General features: G+C 44.1%; 1 protein-coding gene across 1 annotated transcript in view; it reads right to left on the bottom strand.

The window, feature by feature from the left end:
* KIAA1328 (KIAA1328 ortholog) overlaps positions 1-24,436 on the bottom strand; it is an 898,127-nt gene that overhangs the window by 199,910 nt on the left and 673,781 nt on the right. The window contains exon 9 of the mRNA XM_086960312.1: positions 9,275-9,447. Within this exon, the coding sequence (XP_086816438.1) occupies positions 9,275-9,447 (173 nt within the window). The remainder of the gene's footprint in view (positions 1-9,274; positions 9,448-24,436) is intronic.

Genomic DNA, 24,436 nt, shown 5'->3' with positions numbered 1-24,436 from the left:
ATAAATAAATCTGGGCTTATGTTTGTATGTTGTGCCAAAGAATATTACATTTTCCCATTAAAATATATTAACACAAGGTAACAATAAGGCACAGACAAGATAACACAAATGACCTTTTTATCAACCCAAGAAAGGTGTTTTTAACAAGGAGCTTTGTGTTTTTTCTTTATTTCATAAACATTTATTTTTTCCTGTAATTCTTTAGGGAGTCAACATAAAATAAACAGAAAATGGGGCATCCAGATTTGGATAAAAAAAAAAAAAAATAATAATTCTGCAGTTTGAAATGTGCAGCCAACAGTTGGCCTTGAGCTGCTGTATTCGGTTCTCCTACACATATAATTTTTGCACATGTCGTGCAATATAAAGCAGTATCTCCAAGGATGCTATCTTGGGTGAGGTTGCGAACAACTTCATTAGAAACCAAATCGCCAAGCTGGAGAGTTTGGAGTAACAAGATTCTCTCAATTCAATTCAATTCAAAGAATCTTTATTTTGGCATAAAAGCCATAAAAGAAAGGTTTATATACATACAATAAAAGCATGTTAAAAATGTTCAGCGTGGAACATAATCCATTCTTTAAGAACATTCATTTGTAGTAGAAAGCGTGGAACATAAAACCATTCATTAAAAACAATTCATTTGTATTGGAGACAGTTGTGAACAACAGCATTAAGGTTCTGCAGTGGACCCCCCATTAATTGATTGAACGGGAATTTGACATTCCTACCTATTTACAATCGATAACCCAATTTTTTTCTTTGGAAAAAAATACAATGCAAAAATCTGCTTACACTAAATATAATAGGTTGGCTTGTGTTGGTCGAAAGAATTCTCAGAGCCTGAGAACATGATCTCACACCTAACGCTAGACATATTGGTTTGATCCATCTTTTCCTAGCCTGGGCATATATTGGGCAGAAATAGAGGATATGTTGCTCGTTTTCTTTTTGGTTACTTCCAAACATGGGGCAAGGTTCGTCTATCACATGGTTTGAAATATTTGCACCACCAGTCCAGCTAGCCAATGTGGAGCCTATTTGGAGGTTACCATATCTGAATTTCAGAAATAAAGTCTTTGCTAGCGGCGGTTCTATTTCGTCCAAAAAGTTCTTGAAAGTTGGTTCATCTTTGAACATGAGAAACCTTGTTACTAATGTCCCACTAGATGAAGCACTTTTGGTCATGTCTGTGATGTAGGTCCAAAAGGCCCTTTTTACTATTTTTTTTGAGTTAGGTGGTAGTAGGTCGGGGTTTTCCCAGTAGTGTATCAGACCTAAATTGTTAAGCCAGGTTTTGACATGTTTGAACCAAGATATTACTTTGAAATTATCAAGCTCCATAATTTCTTTAAGCCCATCTCTGTAATCTTGTAACTCATGTACCTGCCATAGCCTAATCCATAGCAGTAGAGGGCGTATAATAATATGATGGTCCGTTCTTCGAAAATTTAGGTCCAATTGAAGGGGCACCAGAGGGGTACTTCTGGGGACTCTGACCAGACTTCTCAAAAAGTTATTATCTAGGACACTGAAAGTGTCTTTCGACCCAGGGCCCCAGATTTCTGAGCCGTAAAGCACTGCAGGCTGTACTTTAAATTTAAAAAGTTCAACTGCAGGAGATACGGCTTTGCTGGTACTCTGACTTTGCTCCCTAAGGATGGGTTTTGTATTCTGGCAAAATGTCATCTTGCTTTTTTCCAATTGGCCTTTCCATGTAAATTTGGAATCTAGTGTTACCCCTAGATATGCAAAGTAAGGAACCGATTCTAATTTTAAACCATTTAGGGTTAAGCAGCCTTTATCTGATTTGGTTGGATTTAGGGCCATACACTTGGTCTTTTTCCCATTTATCTCCAATCCTTTCTTGATGCAGTACTCACTGAAGGAATTTAATAGAGCTTGGAGACCTTTTTTTGTCTGGGAAATCAGAATGGTGTCGTCAGCGAATAATAGGGAAGTTACCTTTTCTCCGTTTAGCTTGGGGGAATCGTTTTTGCATCCCTCTAGGTATGAAGGAATGTCATTCACGAAAATTGAAAAAAGTGTTGGGGCCAAAACGCACCCCTGGCGCACACCACGCTCAATAGGAATTTTAGGGGTTAGTTCTCCATTTGGGCCCCAGCAGATTCTCGCGAAGTTATCTCTATGAAGCTCTTTGATTTGCACTATCAAGGTGGTTGGCAACCCTGCTAAACTCAATGCTTCCCATAGTAATTTGCGAGGCACTAAGTCGAATGCCGCTCTTAGATCGACAAACGCAACATATAATTGGCCCTTTTTGATCTAGACATATTTCCAGTAAAGGCAACAGAATCGGAACATTTGATCGATTGTGCTAACTTTGGGTCTGAATCCCGCTTGGTATCTAGTCAAAATTGCCTTTTCATCCAGCCAATCGTTAACACGAAATAAGATATGGCGTGCATAGATTTTCTGGAGTATATCCATTAAACTTATTGGCTGGTAATTTGAGGGGTCCATCCTGTCTCCTTTTTTAAAAATTAAAACAATTTCAGCTCCCTTCCAACTCTCTGGGAAGTCTAGTTTTCGGGATAACTCATTACACAGGTAATTAATGTAGGGTACCCATATTTTTAGATCGTGTTTATACAAGTCTCCCGGAATCTTGTCTAACCCAGGGGCTTTACCAGGTTTAATTTGGCTTATTGCCAATTCTGTCTCTCCTAACGAAAAGTCCAGATTGTCTGTTGGGAGAGCATCGCTTGGGGCAGCCATATCAGTGGGAAGTTCATCATATTTCTTATAGAGGCTGGTAAAGTGGTTTACCCAGGTCTGTTCGTCCAAGTAGACGTCCTTGACCACTCTCCCTTGGTGGTTCCCATTCGCTACTAGCCTCCAGAAAGCTACATTATCACGTGATTTTGCTGCACGCAGCGAATCCGCCCATTTCTCTTCTTCCCAAACTAATTTGGATGCCTTTTGCACCAATTTATAATTGTTCCTAGCTATTTTGATATCTAAAAGTGCCTTGGATTTAATCGCAGTTAAAAGTGCCCTTTTGGACTCCCTACAAGCTTTGTTAAACCAGGGTTTGCTATGAGACAAATTGTGTGTCTTCTGCTGACTTTTCTTAGGCATTTTAGTGACTAGCAACTTTAGAGCGTCAACATTTTTTTGGTGTAACGTCTTAAAGTGGCTATTGTTTCCCTCGTCTAATGTGTGATTTAAATATGGGTCAAAGGTACATGCAAAAAGTGTGTATATTTCTGCTACAATTTCGCCATTATCCAGTATAAATGGCCATTTAAGAGATCGTCTGTTATTACTAATGTGGGTCTCATTGTTGTCACCATTAGTTACTTCTTGAGACATGGAGGAAGCTGTATCTTCAAGTAGGGAGGCCTAGATTTTGAGGTCTAGAGGGAAGTGATCGCTTTCTAATCTTTCTATTACCTCCATATCAAGGAGGTATTCCCATGTCGATATGGAGGCAATGATAAAATCTATATTGCTTTTGTAGTTCCCCCTAAAGAAGGTAGGCTTCTTCAAGATATCCGACGTTAACCGTCCATTACAGGCCCTAATGCAATGTTCTGCACATATTTTCGTCATTTGGAGGGCCATGGTTGAACATTTAACTGGTTTGACATTGTCTAAAGCAGGGATTTTGTTAGCCTCATCTTCTTCTAAGAAGATGTCACTAAGTCCCATGATCGGCTCGTAATTACAATTAAAATCGCCAGCCACGATAATGAAGTCCTCCCTGATGTCCAGATTACTCAAAAAAAGATCTAGGTGAGATAGTGTTGGAGATTCTCTTGTTATGGGTGTTGGCCTGTTGTAAATATTTACTAGAAAAAGTTTTTTCCCTTCTCGTGCAGTGATTTTCAAGACCAGTATATCTGGGGAGTTGGCATCCACCACCTCAATATTCAACCTTAAGTTAACTTTCACCCAGGTTATCAAGCCACCAGAGGGTCTTCCACATCTAGATGGAATGGCACTAGTACCATACGATTTGTACCCTAGTCTGTGTGTAATTTCAACTGACCAGGTCTCTTGTAACATGCAGAAATCAAAGGAGTCAATATAGCTTGCCCATTCTGGGTCCCTTCGATTTTTTGAGACCCCTGCTATGTTCCTAGAGACCAGTTTTATTGGTTGTCTTGTTTCGGGGGCCTTTTCCAAGCATACCTTTTCCACCTCCTCGTAATTGGGGAGATCCTCAAGTTGCTCAACTAAAGACCATTCTGGTCTAATCAAATCATCCTGCAGGGGCAACAGATCATTATGGTGTGTAACAATTCCATTTAATATAGAACTATCCCCGATTGTTAATACAGCCACAGGTAGAGGACCTATATTCCCCATGGGTTCAATTTCATTAGTAATACCACCAACTCTCAATGAACTTAATTCGTTTCCCGCCCCCCCCCCCCCAACCAGGTTGACATTTTCTGATCCATTTCCCTCGATCCCCACAGACATATGGCATCAATCACAATCATCTAGACCACTAAATATATCGAATCTATTAGTGGTTTCCAGAGGAGTGAAAGGCTTTAGATGGTCCATTCTTCTGTTGTTGGGTTTGAAGGGTCTATAAGGAACACAGTTCCAACCAAGGGGATCAGGTACGGGCACGGGGTTAGGCGGGTAGTAGAGGTCCATAGGATTTTGTCTAACAGGCGGTTGCAGTGTGTGTTGAGTGTTACCAGCCCTCGGTATAAATGGTGGGTAAGAACTGGGGAGGGTTTGGGGTGTAATGTGCGAGGGTGGTTGGTGCTAGGGGGGGAATACCACTGACCTGGGATAAAAATATGTCAGTGGTCTAGGGATTATACAATTACTGGTGGTGCCTGGCGGCCAATTTAATATGAATTGTACTGCATTGGGGTCCCTGAAATTCACAACCACCACGTCGCCCTCGATGTTTTTGGGTCTACCTCCCAGCCATTGGAGGCGACGAACATGCACAATTTCGCCATTTACATGGTTTGCTATTGGTCTGTATAAACTTAGCCAATGCATGATCTTATTTTTTAATTGTGCAAAACCCTCCCGCTTATTTGGTGGTAACACGGGGACCCCTGTTAGAACTACCACAAAGGGCACTGCCTCTGGTGGTAATTCTGGAATGGGAGCCAGTTTGGGTCTCCCCCAGCTGGGCTTCTGGCCCCTCGCCTCGGTCATGGTTCTTTCCTGGGGAGTGTTAACCGTACCATTGGGCGGTTTGCTTGTTAAGGTAACCAGCGTGGGATCTAGTTTATTATGTGGATTTTTAGGTGGTGGAATTGACTGAACAGTTGTTTTGTCCCCTTTGGGCATACAAGTGGAGGGATTCGCCAACGGGGTAGATTTAGTTATTGGGGCTGGAGCAACTGGGATAGATTCGACTTGGGTAGCGGTTTTATGCGTTACTATGTTGGAAATTGTAGTGTTATCTGTACCCTTGTTTCCCAGAGCCCGCTCAATTGTACTTAGTCTAAGTTCCACTTCAATCAACCTCTCCAGAATTGAAGCAGAGTAAGTTTTAATTAAACTTTCTAAAGTATCTAGGGTAACAGAGTCGCGATCTGCTTGGGGTTCTTTGTCCATCATGAAGGCTTCCATGTCACCCTCTATATCTATAGGCACATTGGGAGGTAACGGTGATGCAGTAATAGACCCTACTGTAGCTACTAATGGGTTGTCAGTGCAATCTACAGAAGTCTTCGCCTTTTTCCCAAAGTCAGAGTGACTTAACTTTGGTTGTTGTAGGTTTCCCCCTTTTCGCCTCTTCTTGCAAGGAGGGGGTCCATGTATCCTTGGAGCTGGCATGGGTTTCTTTGCCCTACTGCGCGTTGTTTTGGATGGTATGGGGGCAGGTGGCTTTATGACATTAGGGGTGCTCATATGCGTAGTTAAAGGGGTGCCATTCGTGTCCAGTTCAGGGGAAGTGATTAGGGATGGTGTTGTAGTAATTACTTCTAGTGGCTGACTGTCCGATATGTGTACAATAACGTCAGCAAACTGGGAATTTTCACTAGTGCTGGGGGGAGCTAAAGATAATGGTGACAATGGCCGATTTTTCATACTTTCCACGGAGCGGCGGCGTTCTGCGCGGCGCTCTGCCAAAGCGGTTTCCAAGGGAATGTCTGGGGAAGCCTTAGTGAAGTAATTATCAAGAGTTTTGTTTAACAACCCTCCCTGCTTGTCAGACATGATTAATGCACTAGTCTAGACACACAAGACAGGGAATAGAGAAGCACAGCAATATTTTACCGATAACTGAAGTATAAAGGTAAAAATGCCAGGGGGTAATGTCCAGTCCGGTCTCTTCGGTTCTCTGAGGGCCTCAGAGGGCCCGCCCTTTGCCCGGGCTTCGCTCCGCGCTTGGCCCCGCGCGCGTCCCGCTAGCGCGTCGTTGGTTAAAGCTATATAGTGGCAGGGGGCGGGAAGAGGACCAGCTGTGGCGAGTTTGCAACGCAGCGCCCGCTGGTCCTCGCAGTCCCGGTTGATGAAGAAATCCCTCGGCGATGCCTTTGTTAGAGCAGGCAGGCAGTCCAGCAACACTGAGAGAGCCTCGAGCGGCTCCCGCGAAGCGGCGGCCGCGAGACGTGGGCACACCGGTCAGCAAAAGAGCACCCGGTAGGAAGCGGTGGGGGTCTCCTCTATTAGCAGGCAGACAAGATTCTCTCACCTTTGTGATATCTTCGCTTGGCAGCATTGCAATGAGTGGTGTGGCGAGCATTTAGAGGCTTGATTATGTTCAAAGTCCTGAATTAGTAGTACTCATTTTCATTAACTCTGGAAAAGTCTTGGTGACAGAGTTTGTAAGTACCCCCTTGGCTGAGACTTTCATCGCACCTGAAAGGATTGAAAAGAAGTACCAAACAATGGTCTGTAAAGAGGTCCTTGGTTCTTGCTCTTCTTAGGACTCTTCCGGTTCAGCATGGTCTTCTCCAGATGTCATTTTATAAGCTGCAGTTGAGACCCCAAAAAATGTGAAAAACTAATCTGAGAGTGCAGAGGATGCCAATACACTCAAGAACCAATCCTCAATACCTATGAAAGACCTTCTTAAAAATATATCAATACAATGACATCAGCTAATGAGATGTCGTTTCAATTTGAGTCACAGGCTCCACAGTACCTCTTTCCAACACCTAAATACACACATAAAAACTACAAGAGATCTTGGATATGGTATCTGTGAGGAAACCCCTAGGCTCAAAGGTAACATAAAATTACCTCTTCATAGAAAACATAGAAAGGAAGTAAAAGCCCAGTGGGAGTGACGCAGCACTCTAATACTGGCTCTTTGGTGCAACAGCAGTACCACACTAACTATGGGTCAGCAAATTAAAAATTAAAGCAGCTGATTGGACACCCGGAGAAAACTACTAAAAATAAGCCCACAGCCCTAAGAAAAAAGCCCCCTTTATGAATAAAGTCCCAGGGATGTGCTCCCCAGGGAATAAATATGGTAAATGCGACCCAGCCACCATTTTGTGTTTTTTTCGATCCCGCAGGAGTCCAGCTTAGTCGCAAAAACTTTTGCAAATATGTTTTTCCGTTTCAATCCCTGGGAGCAGGATTCTTCTGAGTACCCCCCATGGGGCCTATATACTTTTTTAAAACATGTACAGGACAGGGGACTAAATCTCCGAGTCCTGTTATGGCTTCCAGCAAAAAATGTTCTCATTTTGCTGGCAACCAATCAGAGCACTCGCTGGTAGCAAAATGGTTCAAGGGAAATAAAGCAACCTAGGCAAATCAGAACGCTCTATTCTTAAACTGGCGCTTCCATCAGAGCCTCTTGAGAGTCTTGCAGATCCAACGGTTCAGATACACAAACATTTTCCGACCTTAATTTCTAAAAAAAACTACTGAACAGATTTACAATAAATCACAAAAAGCACAATCTTTGGACCAATATTTTGCTTCCTGCAAATTTGGTGTAAATCATTTAAGCAGTTTTTGATGTACCACGTCTTAAAGAAGTCTATGGAAGATGCATTGTATTTTGTAACCCCTATTTCTTCTCACCCCATTCTTGACAGATCACCCTGAAACTTTCCATGCAGAAACTAGTCAAAAGGTAGCATCTTTTTTATAAATGATTCGGCAAATGGTGCCAAAGTTATTACCAACACAAAAATCACTTTTCCTATGTAACAGCTGACCTAACTAAGTACCTAGTGGCTACTGCCACTAGGTAATGTGAATATTAACATACACATGCCAAGATAGAGCGCCAGTGGTACGTTACACGGAGTAAACAGTAAAGAAAAAACCTTATATAATAGATCTATGTATATTAGTATTACTGAAAAGAGAAAAGCTTACAGTGATGTTATAGCTAGGTGAGGGAATGAGACAAGAGCTAAACTTTTTTTAAAAACTGAAAACACTGAAATATGCATGGTGTTACATTTGGGAAACAACCTTAACCACGAAGTTTTAATTACGAGTTACCTGAATCACGAAGTCCGAACCACGAACAATCCTTAACAACGACTTTCCAGAACAACGACTATTTTAAACAACGAACGATCTAAGACTGCCAAGGCCTGACATTCCACATTCCCAAAATTCCACATTCCAGAGAAACACTCTGCATGATATGTCACTACCCTTCGCACCCCCTTACATGACAAGCTTATTGACCCCTGGCATGATTCCCTCAGCACTGCAGCCATCAGACAGGCGGGCTCTGAGGAGCACAGGGTCATGCAGTCAGCTTTCATCTTGCCAGCAAGGTCTAGAGGCAAAGCGTTAATAGAAATGCTCGAGTCTCAGCCAAAAAGGGAAGATGGGGGGTGTGGGGGGTCTCCCCCCACAAATACAATGTTTAAAATAATCTATTCTTAGAATTCTAATTAAAAAATGTCAAACGTTATGATTTAAAAGAAAAATATGGTGCCAATGTGTAATGAGCAATGTAAATCTTTTTTCGTGGTTTAGGAACTCGTCATAAAAAAAGTAGTGGTTTGGGATTGATCGTTGTTTAGCCATCGTGGCTAAGGAATTCGTGGTTTAGGGAGTAGTGGTTAAATCCTACATCTGTTACATTTGCTTCATTTTACTATATTATGCAATACTTGAACAAAGACTTCCATATATATCACTGTACTACTACACAGACAGTTCCATCATAGATTTTCCTCAATGCAATACTCTGTCCAAGAATAACAACTATGTTATAATGAAATGCATTTACCCATGCACCTTATTTGTACCAAAACACTGTCAATATAAATTTACAGTTCATCGAGTAGGTGCTAAAAAAGTACCACACTGACTTAACATTGCAAATGTAGCTTACCATTTTGAGGCCTGCCCGTCCCTTTTAGATACATGGTCAATTCAGCAAGGTCTTGATGTCCACTGAACCCAACTGATTTTTTCCTTCCAGTACTACTGTCCTTCCTGGTGTGCTGTGCTTTGCTAGATGTTGGCGTTCTGGAGAGGTACTCCTCACTCAGTGAATTTAGAGGGCTAGAGAGGCAAAAATACAAAGTCATTACGGCATACAAAATTGGGTAATCAATGCAATCAATTTTATATGGAACCACAAGTGCATGAGGAAGGTAGAGATAAAGTTATTACATTTGTTTTATTATTACTAAAATAGCGAAAAACGCTTCAGTACAATTTCCTATTTCCAATTTTAGATTTTAAAAGCACATAGAACCTCTAAAACAAATCTATTAACTCAAATTATATTTATTTTTAAAGCTTTATTATATGATTTAAGTGGATTTACAAGCAGTCCTCACCTATTTTTTGGGATTAGGGTGAGGACTTGTATGCTGGCAGTATTTCTATTTGGGATCTATCTTTAAGACAAGGTTTCACAAATTTCAGCACAGTGCCGTAGATACTTGTGTCATAAGATATTTGGGATAGTATTTAGTGATCAACCTTGTTAAATGTGGATGATAGTTTGAGTAGAAATAACACAGCCACACTGGAAGCATGGACTGATTTCTTGAGATCGTCACAGGTGGAGGATAGTGCCGATTCCGCACTTCTTCCGGGCCTCAAACAAATCTTTCCAGCCAACAACACACCCAGCTGTTTGAGGTAGTATGAGATCTGTGAGAAGGCTGCTTTTTAAATATAATTAGAAGGGTGTATTTGTTACCGGTCTGTAATTTTTTGGGTCATCCAGGTCAAGACCCCTTTTCTTTAGTTTAGGTTCTCTGAATATTTTTTTTCCCAATTTGCATGGGATCTCACCCATTGATAGGGAAGAACTGATCAGCTCTCTTGGAGGAATTGCAGCACAGGATTCTAGGAGAATCGTTTTGAATATTTTTGTGTTATGGGGATCTTCAGTAGAGGCAAAAACATTTATGTCTTTGATTAGGTCAACAGATTCCATTACAGTCAATGGGTTCAAATAAAACAGTTAAGGTTATTAGACGTAGCCGGTGTTATCTGTGAGGGAGATGAATGTAATATGTTTAACATTATAAAAAGAGTCCGCTTTCTGTGACAGCCTACCAAAAAACAGACTCAGTAAAGGCAGGCTCTCGAAAAAATAGCACTTTAAGGTAACCTTCCAAACAAGGGAGGCGGAGTAAAAAAAGCATTCAAAATAAGAAAGCACACATGAGAGGAAGTAGTGTACAAAACATTAAAAGCAAAGTCAATAGCATCAGAGCATCTCCAAGCAGCATCCCAAGGTAAGACGTACTGAAGGCAGCACACCAAACAGGAGAGCACCTCTAGGCAATTATCTAATTAGAATACATTTAGCTTGCCTGCTGACATTGCTCGACCTACATCTCAGAGTTTGCAATGTTTACCTGACACACTTTTTGATTCCATAATCAACCTATCATTTGAAAAAACTCGTTAAGATCCTTGAACTATTAAATGACCAAATTGCTTCCCTCACATTAGGAGAACATATTAAGTTCTTCCCAACACCAAAGCATTAGTGTAATGCTTGGCCTTATTGGACAATGTGCACCACCGTACTTTCCTACCATGCTGAGGCTGGCATTAAGGCAGGCTAAGGCTTAACGTTATCTCTTATCGATTCTCCAACCAAATTCAACGTATCTTCTTGTAAACATGTCCATGTAAAGCTTGAATTTGTGGTATTTCACATGGGTCTTCCTCATCCCTCTTCATTTTTAGGTCTCGGCCTAGCGTACACTGCGCAGCAGTGTCTCGTAGCCAAGATTTTATGTTTACAAGTATGGGGGCTTGAACCCGCACCTCTTCTCCATTGGCTGGCTTCCTAAACAGAGGCCAGCCATTGGAGGAGAGGGGCGTCACTCCATTCACGCCCCGTCTTTTTCGTATTCGTTTTTTTTTTCGGGGCGTGTTTTTTGCAGTTTTTAACTCCGTGACGTCATCCGTCACTCAACAGCAAAAAACCACGGCCCCAAATGCGAAAATGGTGGCGCTTTTTCTGCCCGACCGCCGCCGGAAGAAGTCGAGAAGCTGCTGAGTCCTCCGGTGAGTGCTCGCTTTTCTTGCCTCTCTTCCCTGATTGTGCGCGTGTTATTGCCTCTGTCCCCTCTGTTGTGCGTCTGCCTCCACGTTGTGCTTTCTTTCCCGCCCCCCTCGCTGTGCTTGCTCCCCTGCTCCCTCGTTGCTTGTGCTTGCTCTCCTGCCCCTGCCCCCTCGTTGGTTATGCTTGCTCTCCTGCTCCCCCTCGTTGGTTCTGCTTGCTCTCCTGCCCCCGCCGTTGGTTGTGCTTGCTCTCCTGCCCCCTCGTTCGTTGTGCTTGCTCTCCAGCCCCTGCCCGCTCGTTGCTTCTGCTTGCTCTCCTGCCCCGGCCCCCTCGTTGCTTGTGCTTGCTCTCCTGCCCCGGCCCCCTCGTTGCTTGTGCTTGCTCTCCTGCCCCCTTGTTGCTTGTGCTTGCTCTCCTGCCCCTGCCCTCTCGTTGCTTGTGCTTGCTCTCCTGTCCCTGCCCCCTCGTTGCTTGTGCTTGCTCTCCTGCCCCCTTGTTGCTTGTTGTGCCTCTGTGGCCTGCTTGTGATCCGGTTGTTGTGCCTCTGTGCCCTGCTTGTATTCCGGTTTTTGTGCCTTTGTGCCCCCCTGCCCCCTCGTTGCTTGTGCTTGCAGCCCCCTCATTGCTTGTGCTTGCTCTCCTGCCCCTGACCCCTCGTTGCTTGTTGTGCCTCTGTGCCCTGCTTGTGATCCGGTTTTTGTGCCTATGTGCCCTGCTTGTGCCTCTGTTCCCTGCCCTGCTGTGATCTGGTTTTTGTGCCTCTGTGCCCTGCTTGTGATCCAATTTTTGTGCCTCTGTTTCCTGTTCGTGCCTCTGTGCCCTACTTGTGGTCCGGTTTTTGTGTCTCTGTGCCCTGCTTGTGATCCGGTTTTTGTGCTTCTGTGCTCTGCTTGTGATCCGGTTTTTGTGCCTCTGTGCCATGCTTGTGATCCGGTTTTTCGTGCCTCTGTTCCCTAGGGCGTTACTGGGCAGAGAGCTGTGTGTGTGGCTCTGTCTGTGTGTGTGGCTCTGTCTGTGTGTGTATGGCTATGACTGTGTGTGTATGGCTATGACTGTGTGTGTATGGCTATGTCTGTGTGTGTATGGCTATGTCTGTGTGTGTGTGGCTATGTCTGTGTGGCTATGTCTGTGTGTGTTTCGCTCTGTGTGTGTGTGTGGCTCTGTGTGTGTGTGGCTCTGTGTGTGTGTGGCTCTGTGTGTGTGAGTGGCTCTGTGTGTGTGGGTGCGTGTGGCTCTGTGGGTGTGGGTGCGTGGGTGCGTGTGGCTCTGTGTGTGTGTGTGTGGGTGTGTGTGGCTGTGTGTGTGTGTGGGTGCAAATGCAATGGGTCTCGCATTTGCGATAGATTAAGCTATTGCATTGTAAATAACAATGCCATTTATTTATATGTTTTAAAAACAAAAATATTGTCATGAGCAATGCCAATAGCTCTAACATTAACAATGACGAGACCATTGCATGGTAAATGCTTGTTATTATTACCATCAAGCCTAGTCGTTTTGGATTGGATCATTCAGCTTTAGCTATTACTTCAATGCAAATTATACACAAATGCTTCTCAGACTTGATGACAATCACTCTGCTCAGTCTCTGTCCGTATGCAGAAAAAGCATATATTCCTTATCAGAAGCTAGCCAGCTCAGGCTTAACTAGAATTAGAATAAAATATACATTTTCATTGATTGACCCACTATCTGTAACACCTCCTTCTGGCATCCTTGCCTCAAGTATGCAATATTTTTATCACATTATCCTAGCCAAATTCAGTTTAGTGCTGTAAAGGGTCAAATCAAAAGATAGTGAACAAGCTATTAAAAGGGAATCAGGGTTCTGAGACTGGAAGTGTACTTGTATTGTAATTGGTGTGATAAAATGTAATTTCAAGAGGTTTGCCAGGAGCTCTTTTCTCAAATGGAGCAGTGGCCTTGCAGGAAATGACAGGAAATAAGCAGCTCATTGAGGCAATGGTAAACCATAAAAAGGTGTATGATCCTTAAAACGGAAAAACCATTAGCGGCATGGTTTGATCAGATAGAGTTGGTGACCTGCCAAGACTTGAAGTCGTTTGTGGCAAACAGTGACCTCTCTAGACGAACTAGTGCTGAATGTTCTAGAGCGCCATCTAAATTTGATTTAAGTGGTGGGCGGAAACATGATTATTATTTGGTGTACAATTAATCATTTATTGGGAAGCCATGGCTAAAAAAAACATTTAGTACCATTAACTTGGGTAATGATGAACACCTGTTTTCAGGCAAATCCGAGTCCACCATATAGATCAATTGTTTCACACTACAAACACTGCATCCAGAAATGAGTGGTCATTGGCAAGTGAGTGCAATATCCTTATTCTCCCTCTTGACACTTACATTAAAAGTGGAAAAACTGCATACCCAGTAGAATTTAAAAAGAAAGATAAAAAATGCAGTGGGGGTTCAGCAGAGAAATTGTTACAAACAATTGAATGGAGACAGAACTCTGCTTGAATACATTGTGTTACCTATTACTGGTAATAATTCCAAGAGAATCTTATAAGTAATTGTTAGATCAGGCAGCATTAGGGTGGTCTTTCCCACACCTTTTTGCTTTCCTACTTCACTTTTTTCACATATCATTTTTGCTGCCCTTCGGACTCTGTGCACTTTAGCACTGCTAACCAGTGCTAAAGTGCAGAAACTCTCTCTCTAAGACATGGTAACAATGCTTCATCCCCAGTTGGCATATTTTATTTACTTATAAATCCCTACAAAGTGGTACTTAGTGGCCGGGGTCTGTAAATGAAATGCTACTAATGGGCATGCAGCACTGATTATGCCACCCACTTAATTACTCCATTAACGATGTCTCCGGTTTGCTATTACAGAGCATATATGTGCAGTTCACAATGCCATTTTGACCTGGCAAAATAAACCTTTTGCCAGGCCGAAACAGTCCTTTTGATACATATAAGTCACTTCGAAGCCCAGGGTGCAGTGCATCTAAGAGGCAGGACATGTACTTTCAGTTTTGCAGGTCTTGGTAGCGAAAAATACTTAAGTACTTTTTTCACTACTGCAAGGCCTACCTCCCATAAGATAACTGTGGGATTACCATATAACATTTTATAAGTGTAATTCCAAAATGTGAAGAGGTAGACAATTCAAGTTTGGCGTCTCTGGAATCACAATTTAAAAAAAATCATATAGTTAAGTAGGATTTTAAAGTGCAATTCTGAAAATGCCACTGTTAAAAAGTTGGCATTTTCTTACTTTAGACATTTGGTGCCCGTCTCTGATCACTTGCTTGGGGTGGGTGACAGTTGGGCTTTGTGTATTCCATCTTAACAGCCACACACATTGGGAATTTAGGTGCAACTGGATGCGCCAACCTGGCAGGATGGGAAGGGGGAGCAGGACCCAGCCTCACACCTGCATAGGGTCTGTCCTGTCCCCACCCAAATGGCTGCATACCCCTCTCCCTCTGTAGTGAGTCTGGAGCCAGGGCATGAATGGAGGACCTCTGTGCACGTCAAAGGCACGTCTTTGAAGTCTAACCCACTTCCAAGGAACAACTGAGTATACGTACTGGACTTATGACTCCACCACTTCAGTACACTTCTGGATCAGTGAAATCTCAGCCAGGAGGAAGGACTGCTGTGCTGTTGAAGGGACTACCACTCTGCTGGACTTTTGCTTTAACTATTGAATGGGAAAAAGAGCGAACTCATGATCCTGGGCAATCGCTCTCCCCTTGACTTAAATGAAATATGGCCTAACTCCTTGGGCTCATCCTCCATCCCCAAGACCCAGCTAAAGAGTTTGGGTGTTAGGATCGATCAAGAACTCACATTTAAAACTCAGGCTCGGAAGACGGCTGCATCATGCTACGGGGTCCTTAAAATGATTCGGAAGGTCCTTCCTCTCTGGCCTTTTCAAGCTAGGACAATTATGGTCCACGCCCTCGTCCTATCCAGGCTGGAGTATGCTAATGCCCTCTATCTGGGTGCCCCTGTTGACACTCTCTCCAAACTACAGACTATTCATAATTGGGCCGCAAGACTTAGTGGGAATTCCTAAACACCATTCGGCCAAACCACTCCATTGGCTGCCAGTCCAGGAAAGAGTTAAGTTCAAGTCCCTTTGTATTGTTCACAAATCTTTATTTAAAACTGGTCCCCCCATTCTTCACAGCATCATCCAGCCTTATGAGCCCAACAGAAGTCTTCGCTCCAAAACCATGAAACTGGCCATAAACCCTAGGATCAGGAAGACCAGAATTGGAGACCGACAATTTTCGTTCAATGCTGCCAGACTTTGGAACTCCCTCCTGCTCCACCTGCGAACAGAACCCAGCCACCTCTCCTTCCGCAGTTCCCTGAAAACATTACTTTTTACTTAAACTGGCTGAACTCCTCACTGCTGCCACTGCTAGCGCTGGGATGCCTCCGGGTAGCCATGCGCTATATAAATGTTTATCAATGTCAATGCACCTCCTGCTTTGCTGTGCTGACCCACTGGCCATCCTGCCTGAGTGAGAAGGACAGGACCTGCATCCCTTGAACCCAGAGTGACTCCAAGGGCTAGCTGGCTGGCCTCCTTATCTGAAGTCTCGGGGACATAAAAGACTTCCAACCAACATGCTTCTGCACCTACTCTCTGACACTGGTGAGTCTGCTCTGCCACGTGGTGCCATCCCAGTCCTGTACTCGCAAAAGTTGGCCTAAGGTGTTTTTCAAGCGAAAGCGACGCATCTTCTGCTCAGCAAAGCACTCCTAAGCAGAACTGATGCATCTCTTCGGCTGACCGGCACATCTTCGAGCAGAACCAATGCATTGCCATTGTTGTGTGGATTGGACAAGTCGCAAAAGAATCGCATCGCCGGAGTCTTCTGCATTTGGGACCACTACATTGCCTACGTAACCACCGCTGCATGGACCTTACTCGGATCAAGGTCATCACATCCCTCGTCGACAGCAGCCTCAACGACAAAGCCGGATCTCCGAAGACACAGCTACACCCCTCGCTGGAATCAACGCATTACCATTGGCTGCACAACGCATGCTCAAAACTGGCCTTCGCATCACAAGCCCTGTTGACAGGATCTTCGGCATCGTTGCATCAGGACCTCACACCCCAGCCTCATCGCATCTCGGAAGCAACGCATCACCTCGGCTGCACGATGAATCTTCTACGCAAATCCACGCAACAGCTCCACAACTCTGATTAAGGTACTTTGGTTGAGCAGGTCTAACTGGGTCCCTGTAGCTGTCCCACGCTCCATCCTGGACGCCTAAATTGTTGACATCTTCCCGGTCCGGTGCATCCAGATATCCCTGGTTGACACTTCCTGTTTCTAACTGCTATATAGCAATTTATTCTTTAAAATTTCATAACTCAAGTCCTACTAATTGGCCTTTTGGTCTTTTTTATTTAATAAATTAAGCTCTATTTTTCTAACCTGGAGTGGAATCTTTTTGTGTTGTGTTCTCTGTTTTACTGTCTGAAGTGTTGCACCAATACATTACACCTTTCCTCTAAAGTTAAGCGGGACTGCTCTGTGTCAAGCTACCAGAGGGTGAGCACAGGTTAGCTTAAGGTCTGCCTGCTTTTTCCCCCGACTAGGATTGTGGCTGCTGCTTGACTAAGGCTCATACCATAGTCAACCAACAACCCAATATCTAACACTAATCCTCTCACACAAATATTTTCCAGCAAAAGTAACAAGCATTGCCATAGCCAATAGGTCTCGCTTTTGGGACCTTATAAGTATTTAGTTATTAGCACAAAATCCTTGGTGCAACAACATCAACTGTTGCATGGCTAAACACTTATAAGGTCCCAAAGGCGAGACCTATTGGCTATGCCAATGCTTGTTTTATTGTTCTCTCCCCCTCCGATGCACTGTTTACTTATTTTTCATGCTTTCTTTTTTTATCTCTGGTTTGCTTCCTTACTGCCTGCCTACTATGTAATGCAATTTCCTTCTGTTTTTTACAGTGTGTATGTAAAGCGCTCTGATACCTACCAGTCAAACTAGCACTATATAAAACTTTTAAAATAAATAAATTAATTACATTTACTTGATATTTAATAATAATGCAAAACAAAATTGTTATTGTTTTGAGAGGAATTAACTTTGAGAGGCATCAGCTAATTTAAAAACAGACTACATTTTTCATGTCATGACAGAGTATCTCAGATCCAAATCAGCTCCTAGAGGCCTTTGGGTAACTAATGCGCCCAGAATATTTCTACATGATCTCGTATTCCGACGGGATTGGTCATCCATTTCATGGAAATGTACCTTAGATTACCTAGTTCTCATAGTCAAAACAGCTAAGAGATTATCGGATGCACTACTGGTGGAAATAGAAGAATGTGAAAATGAACTGAAGAAAAACATCAACCCCTTGGTATACAAAAAGCGGCTAGATGAAATAACAAAAGAAATGGATGAAATGCAGGAGTTCTTAATGCAAAACAAACTTCAGAAACTAACTAAGGATCTGAAAAAATTCAGCCAAGAGAAAATGCACCCATACTCGAAAGATGACTTCACAGCAACCCCTAACTGTTCAGATGGTGACTCCGCAGGCTGGAATTCATCTGATGGGTCAGATGGCAGCTCCGACGAGTCAACACCGAGAAGGGGCCGAAACAACTTCAGATTTCAATGCCCCCGACGAGGCAACCGGTGGCAACGTCCACCTTTTGTCCATGGAAATTCAATGCCGTTTTATCAACCTTACATGCCTCCATATGCGGGATGGATGAACCCCTTTCACCCGAATATGAACCAACAACAACCAATGGGCAACCACCAGATGACGAATCCCACTAACCAGCACCAAGCCCAGCCTTTTTTTAGGAAGAGGCCAAAATCAACCCCGGGGCAGAAAGAAAAACCTCAGATGGCAGGATCAACAACTGAGCGTGCAGACACGGAGCATGGCTTCAGCCCAACCGAGCACGAGCAAAACTCACTAGTAGTGAATCTAACGAATACAATCCTATCGCCTGACCAACTGACTGTCCTAAATAAAGGACTAGGGTTTGTACCCACTCCACCATTAGATCGTTTCAAACTCAAATGTGAAGTTTCTGAATTTTTTAGAAATCTCAAACTCAAAGCATTTTTCAATGATTCCACTACCCAGCCTACAGAAGGTGACACTACTCTGAGAAGGAAATCCAAATTCTGTCCTCCTACCACTGCTGTACCTATCGAAATTCCAACTTTCGAACAGGCAGTCATGAATGGGATTGACAAACTAGACAGCAAAAAGAAGACCTATCAAAACCTGAGCAACAAAGAAAGACAAGCTCTAGCAGAACTGAGAGACAATGACAACATAGTCATTAAACCAGCGGACAAGGGCGGTGGGGTAGTTATCCTGACCAAAGAAGGATACAATCAGCAATGTCTGGCCCTACTGTCAGATGAAACCTTCTATAAAAAACTGGACAACGACCCCACCGAGAGGTTAACCAACCCTATCGCAATCATGACACATGAAGCAGAGGTCAATGGTTAGATCTCAAAGAAGGAGGCTGACTTCTTGACACCCAAAGGATCCAAGGTACCCTTTTTCTATTCATTGCCAAAAACTCACAAAAACAAGTCCCCCCCTCCGGGACGCCCGATAGTCTCGGGTATTGGATAGTTACTAGAGCCACTATCCAAATTTGCCGATGAGTATCTAAAACCTTTAGTTCAGAGCACGTCAACCTACTTGAAAGACACTAGAGATCTCCTGATCCAGATTGCGGATCGTGAATTCAATCCCAACACGATGCTACTGGTGGGTCTTGATGTTGAGTCCCTTTACACCAGCCTACCCCAAGAAGACACCCTAAAGATGTTGGAAGACCTGCTTTCATGAAAGAATGGACACACAAGACTCCACGGCATTTCATCCTCGAATGTTGCCGATTAGCTCTTAAAGAGAACTATTTTGAATATAACGGCCAACTCTTTCTACAGTGTCATGGTACCTACATGGGCAGCGCCTTTGCGCCTTCGGTAGCTGGACTCTACGTGAGCCAGTTTGAACAAGAATTTGTCCTCAACAATACCAACCCCTACGTTTCCAGTATAATACACTGGAAGCGTTATATCGACGACATTCTACTAATCTGGGATATCAAACTGGATCTCACCACCTTCATGGAATGGCTTAATGGGAGAGATAGGTGGCTAAAATTCACCTTCACCTCGAGTAACCAACACATTGACTTCTTGGACCTTACGATTTTTTGTGAAAATGGGAAATTGGAGACCAAAACCTTCACCAAACCCACAGCCAAGAACAGCCTACTCTCGTATCAAAGCTACCACCCCCGACCCTTGCGGGATAATCTCCCTTACAGTCAGTTTTTAAGACACAAACGTAACTGCAGCAAAGAGAGTGACTACAGGAAACAGGCGCAGGAACTCAGCCGAAAGTTACAATTTAGAGATTATACCCCAGCAGTAATCTCTAAGTGTAAAAAACAGGCAAAACACCAGCCCCGCGAATGCCTTTTACAAAACAACTGTAAAGAACCCATTAAGGATCTAGTCACATGCGTCACTACCTACTGCCCTGCAACCTATGACGTCCAAAAATTGATAAGGAAAAATTGGCAGATTGTTACGTCAGGCAAATTCAACTGGCCCAAACCAAGATTCGCCAACAGAAGAACCAAAAACATCAAAGATGTCCTCGTACATACAGGTCCTATTTGAAAAAGAACAAAGGTGGGTGGACCGTCTCAAAACAGACATCGTGGGGATGAACGATAACATCCTGTGGCACCAATTCTACTGAGTCAAGTGTGTACTTACTATGAGTCCCAGCCTTAGTGATAACTAATTTTAACCACACTCATAATTTTGTGACGGAATTGCCCTTTGTACATACACTACGTCCGTTGTGGACATTTTCCACACCACATCAAACATTTGATCCTGTATAACACCGATTGTGTACATTTTCTTACACCGGGAGGCAACCATCTTACATGGAGCTTCTTTGCCCGCAAGTAGTCCATTCTTTATGTCTAAGCCCATTTTAAAAGAATGGGTAAACAAGACACGCCCCTAGTCAGGGGCAGAGTCAGCACAGGGGACACAGCGCCGAACCTCGTGGGTAAGAATGGCAGCAGGACCTGATCTCTACTATCTGGTAAGACTGTTAACCGTTTTACTAACACAGCGGGCCCGTTTGTACCACAAGCGACTCTCCAACCACTGTTGAAGCTACCATTGAGCTCAATACAGGTAATTATATTCGACCGTGTTGTAGTGTTTTGTAATTAGATCACTAGACTAAGGGTTTAAAACCCGTCCACAATGAGTTCTACCAACACAGGACCTCCTACTTTAGTGGGTCTTATATAAATATAAGAACGCATACGTTGCAATCCTGAATGTACTTCCTGTATTAGACCTTGTTTTTAATCCTTTCCTTTCTCGACACGGTACTAATGCCACTAGCATGGCGTACGCTCCTAATGAGGAGATTTGTGCTCCACATGTAATCTCAACATGTCTGCTTGCTCACCTCACGTCTGGAGCCACATATATAATGGATATTGTTGGCTTTTGTTTCCACAGCACAGGGAATCTAAGTATAAGTTGTCTATACTTATCATCAAAACTAACAAGTGGTGTGAGTTAATAACTTTCTATCCTTTTTTACGTTTGTGTTTTGTCCTGACGAAAGCTCTGTAGACCCGACTGGGCCAAGAGAGCTGAAACATGTTGACACATTTTTCAAGACATGAAGTAATCCAGTAACACGATTACCATCATATCGCACTTTCTTTTAGCAATAGTGCCTACCCCTCTTTTTTCTAATAAATAAATTCTTAGCTGAGACACTATTTTTATCCCACTTTTATTCTTTTCCAGTATCTCTGGACACTTCTACCTATACCGGAGGTAGCCTCGGGTGAGGCAGGCATCCAGCACGTTAATCGACTATCCTATGAATACGCCATGACTCCTGAGGGGGCGGATAAAAGATACACCGCAACGATAAAACCAGGATGTCTATGAGGGTTTTCGAATACAAACCAAAGGTTTTGTAGATACCAGTGTCCATTCTATTTTTGATTATCGCGTACATTTTTCAAAACACTTTAAAAAATAACTTGCTTTCCTTCCTTAAATCCGATATTCTTAAATTTGTAGTACTTAATGCAATATTGAAATACGTTTGTGAACTGTGATCGTAAGGTCAATAAAATACAGCGAGCCAGCACCAAAAATATGCAGCTGAACGGGATGCCTCACGAATAAGTTACTATGGGTAATGCTAGAAAGCAAGCGACAAGGAGGAAAAATCGTAAGGGGACTGGCGGGGGGTGAGGGGGGACATTATCTGCCGTCATATTGGGAGCGTGCATGGTTTATGACATGCCTGGAGACAGGCTATAAGCCATGTTGGACACGCGGGGCATGCACATGACAGAAACAAGACGTGCCGCTGGCGGCACGCCCTCTGCCTCGGGGTCCAACCCGCAATCCCGCCCACCGCCTCCTTCAGACTGTCTCCGTAGTGTCGGCGAGAGCTGCGGAAAACAGGTTGTTGTCAGTAGGCTTGTCCATGCATCTAATTCCTGGGCAGTCGTTGGCGTCAGGCAGTGCAGCTCTGCCCACCTTCACAACCCTCGCTCTCACCCCCACGCACAGTGTCCATGCCAAGCTGAAAGGGCATCTTCTTGTCAGCACTAATTGCATTTATTCCTGCTGCTGCCGTTAATGACCCTGCTTCTTTCTATGTTCCCACAGCGCCTCGTCCAGCTGCACTGACGTTTCACTTTCAACAATAACAAATATATTTATTTTAATGAGAAGCACGAAAAGAGTATCAGTCAATAACTGAAAATTGGCTGCTGGTGGTAACACCTAAGCCCTCACTCATCCTAACCACCCCCCACCCCTGTAGCTATAATATTGAAACTCTATACAGGAGTTAGGCTTTCAAATAGCCCCCCTTCCCTACAGCACGATCTCTTCTGCCATGCTTACACAAAAATTTGTTTGCAATCATCAAAAAATAACATACAAAAATGACACACAGAGCTCAGTAAGCAGCTGTTCCTTTCTAACGAAGCCAGTGCTCATGTTCAGTAAAATGCACATCAGCAGCGGCTCGGCTCCGTGTAAACATTCTAGAACACGTTTGGTTGCTAACTCCTAAAACAACAAATGTCACCATGCCCCAATACCCAGCCCGAAATCCAGCAAAATCGAAGCACCCCAGTGCCACATCCACTGCCATGCGATCATGAATAAACAAAAACATGGCGAACATGGCCTGGGGCTCTCGCATTGTCAGATCATTCTTCCGGAGCGAGCATCAAGGTTTTTGTTACAAGCAAAGCGGTCATTGCATCGGAAAACCGGCAGGGCTTCCGCTGCTCCGGCAGCCTCGGCGTGCACGCACACCGCTGCAACCCGCCCTCACTGAGGCCCGCGGGCGCCCTCCACACAGACCCGGGAGCAGCGCCCGAGGCCGCTCGCGCCCACCCCTGTGCCCAGCCACTGTTTAGAGAGGAAACGAAGCGTCAAACCTCGGAGGCGCTGCTGGCCCAGCCGGAGTTCCATGTCACTCAGCTCTCCTCTCACTGACAAAATCCGCCTGAGATTAGCAGGTCCATGCTTCCCTCATGACTCCTGGGGGCTCTTTGGACACCTGCCGATCCCAATCCTATCAAACTTTTTGGAAAGTTATACAAAAATGCGTGTAAATATATATATATATTGTGCCGGAGGATGGGTAACACAGGACAAGAGGCGCCGCACACGCCGCACAGGAAATGTATCTTAAGTTTCCCGAGACACACACATCAGGGCTTTTACGGACAACCTGGACCTGCTGCAAGCCTGTGCGGATAGCTGAGTATATTAGCAAGCTGCTTGCATTATCCAAGCTGCTGTGCCTTACATTCACTTAGACGGCTGATAGCCAGAAACAGGTCCTAGGATGCTTGATTCCAGTTCAGGGAAGACATGGCTTTGCAGTTCGGGCTGGACTGTTCCCATGAGGCACAGGGTCAAGGCTGATTTGCATATGGCCATGTCTGAACTGGGGTGACTTGGTGAGCAAAATAACGATGGATTTAGGCCCAGATCTCTGTACTGGGGTGAATGTATGACATTGTTCTGCATTCTGTCTATCAACTGTTGTTTTTGCATTTCTCACCCAGAGTGGGACGGGTATGCTCAGACGTGAGTCCCGTGCTCTCCACACCACTGGAGTCAAGCTATCCTGGCTGATGACGGCTGAAAGCCAGAAACCAGTCCTAGGATGCTTGATTCCGGTCCAGGGAAGACATGGCTTGGTAGTTCGGGCTGGACTGTTACCATGAGGCACAGGGTCAAGGCAGATTTGCATATGGCCATGTCTGAACTGGGGTGGCGTGATGAGCAAAAATACGATGGATTTAGGACCAGATCTCTGTACTGGGGTGAATGAATGACATTGTTCTGCATTCTGTCCATCAACTGTTATTTTTGCAATTACATTCACTTAGTGTCACCCCGAGTAAATACTCATTCAAGCACCCTCAACGGCACTGAACCATTAAACAAGTATCCGGACAGCCAGCGATTACAACAAGCACAAGCCGCGCGGCAGCAGGGGGAGGGGGCCTGCACAATTCCCTGGCGGGAACAAGCAGCAAGGCGTGATAATTACTGCCATATGGCGCCTGCTGCTCACTCCGACGAGGGAATCGCCAGACGTGCACGCGTTTCCATTGGAAGCAATGCAACGCATGCACGTTTTTACAAGGAAAGCTGTGCTGACTTAAGGTCTCTTTCCTATGCAGTGCATGACCGCTGCGTAGGCGAGACCTAAAAAACGATCTGGCCCATGTAGAAATGTTAAGTACAAATGCGATTCAACAGCCACCAGCTTATCATATAGCTCAGTGAAGGGGGGCGATTGATTCACCTGTGATTGATTAATTTAAACACTGCAGCCACAACACTTCCTATCCAATCGTAGTTACGCCGCAAACACTGTGCAGACCATCACACGAGGC

The sequence above is a fragment of the Lissotriton vulgaris genome, chromosome 3_1 (assembly GCF_964263255.1).
Source record: "Lissotriton vulgaris chromosome 3_1, aLisVul1.2, whole genome shotgun sequence".
Classification (NCBI taxonomy): domain Eukaryota; kingdom Metazoa; phylum Chordata; class Amphibia; order Caudata; family Salamandridae; genus Lissotriton; species Lissotriton vulgaris.
This window is presented reverse-complemented; position numbering and strand designations above follow the sequence as displayed.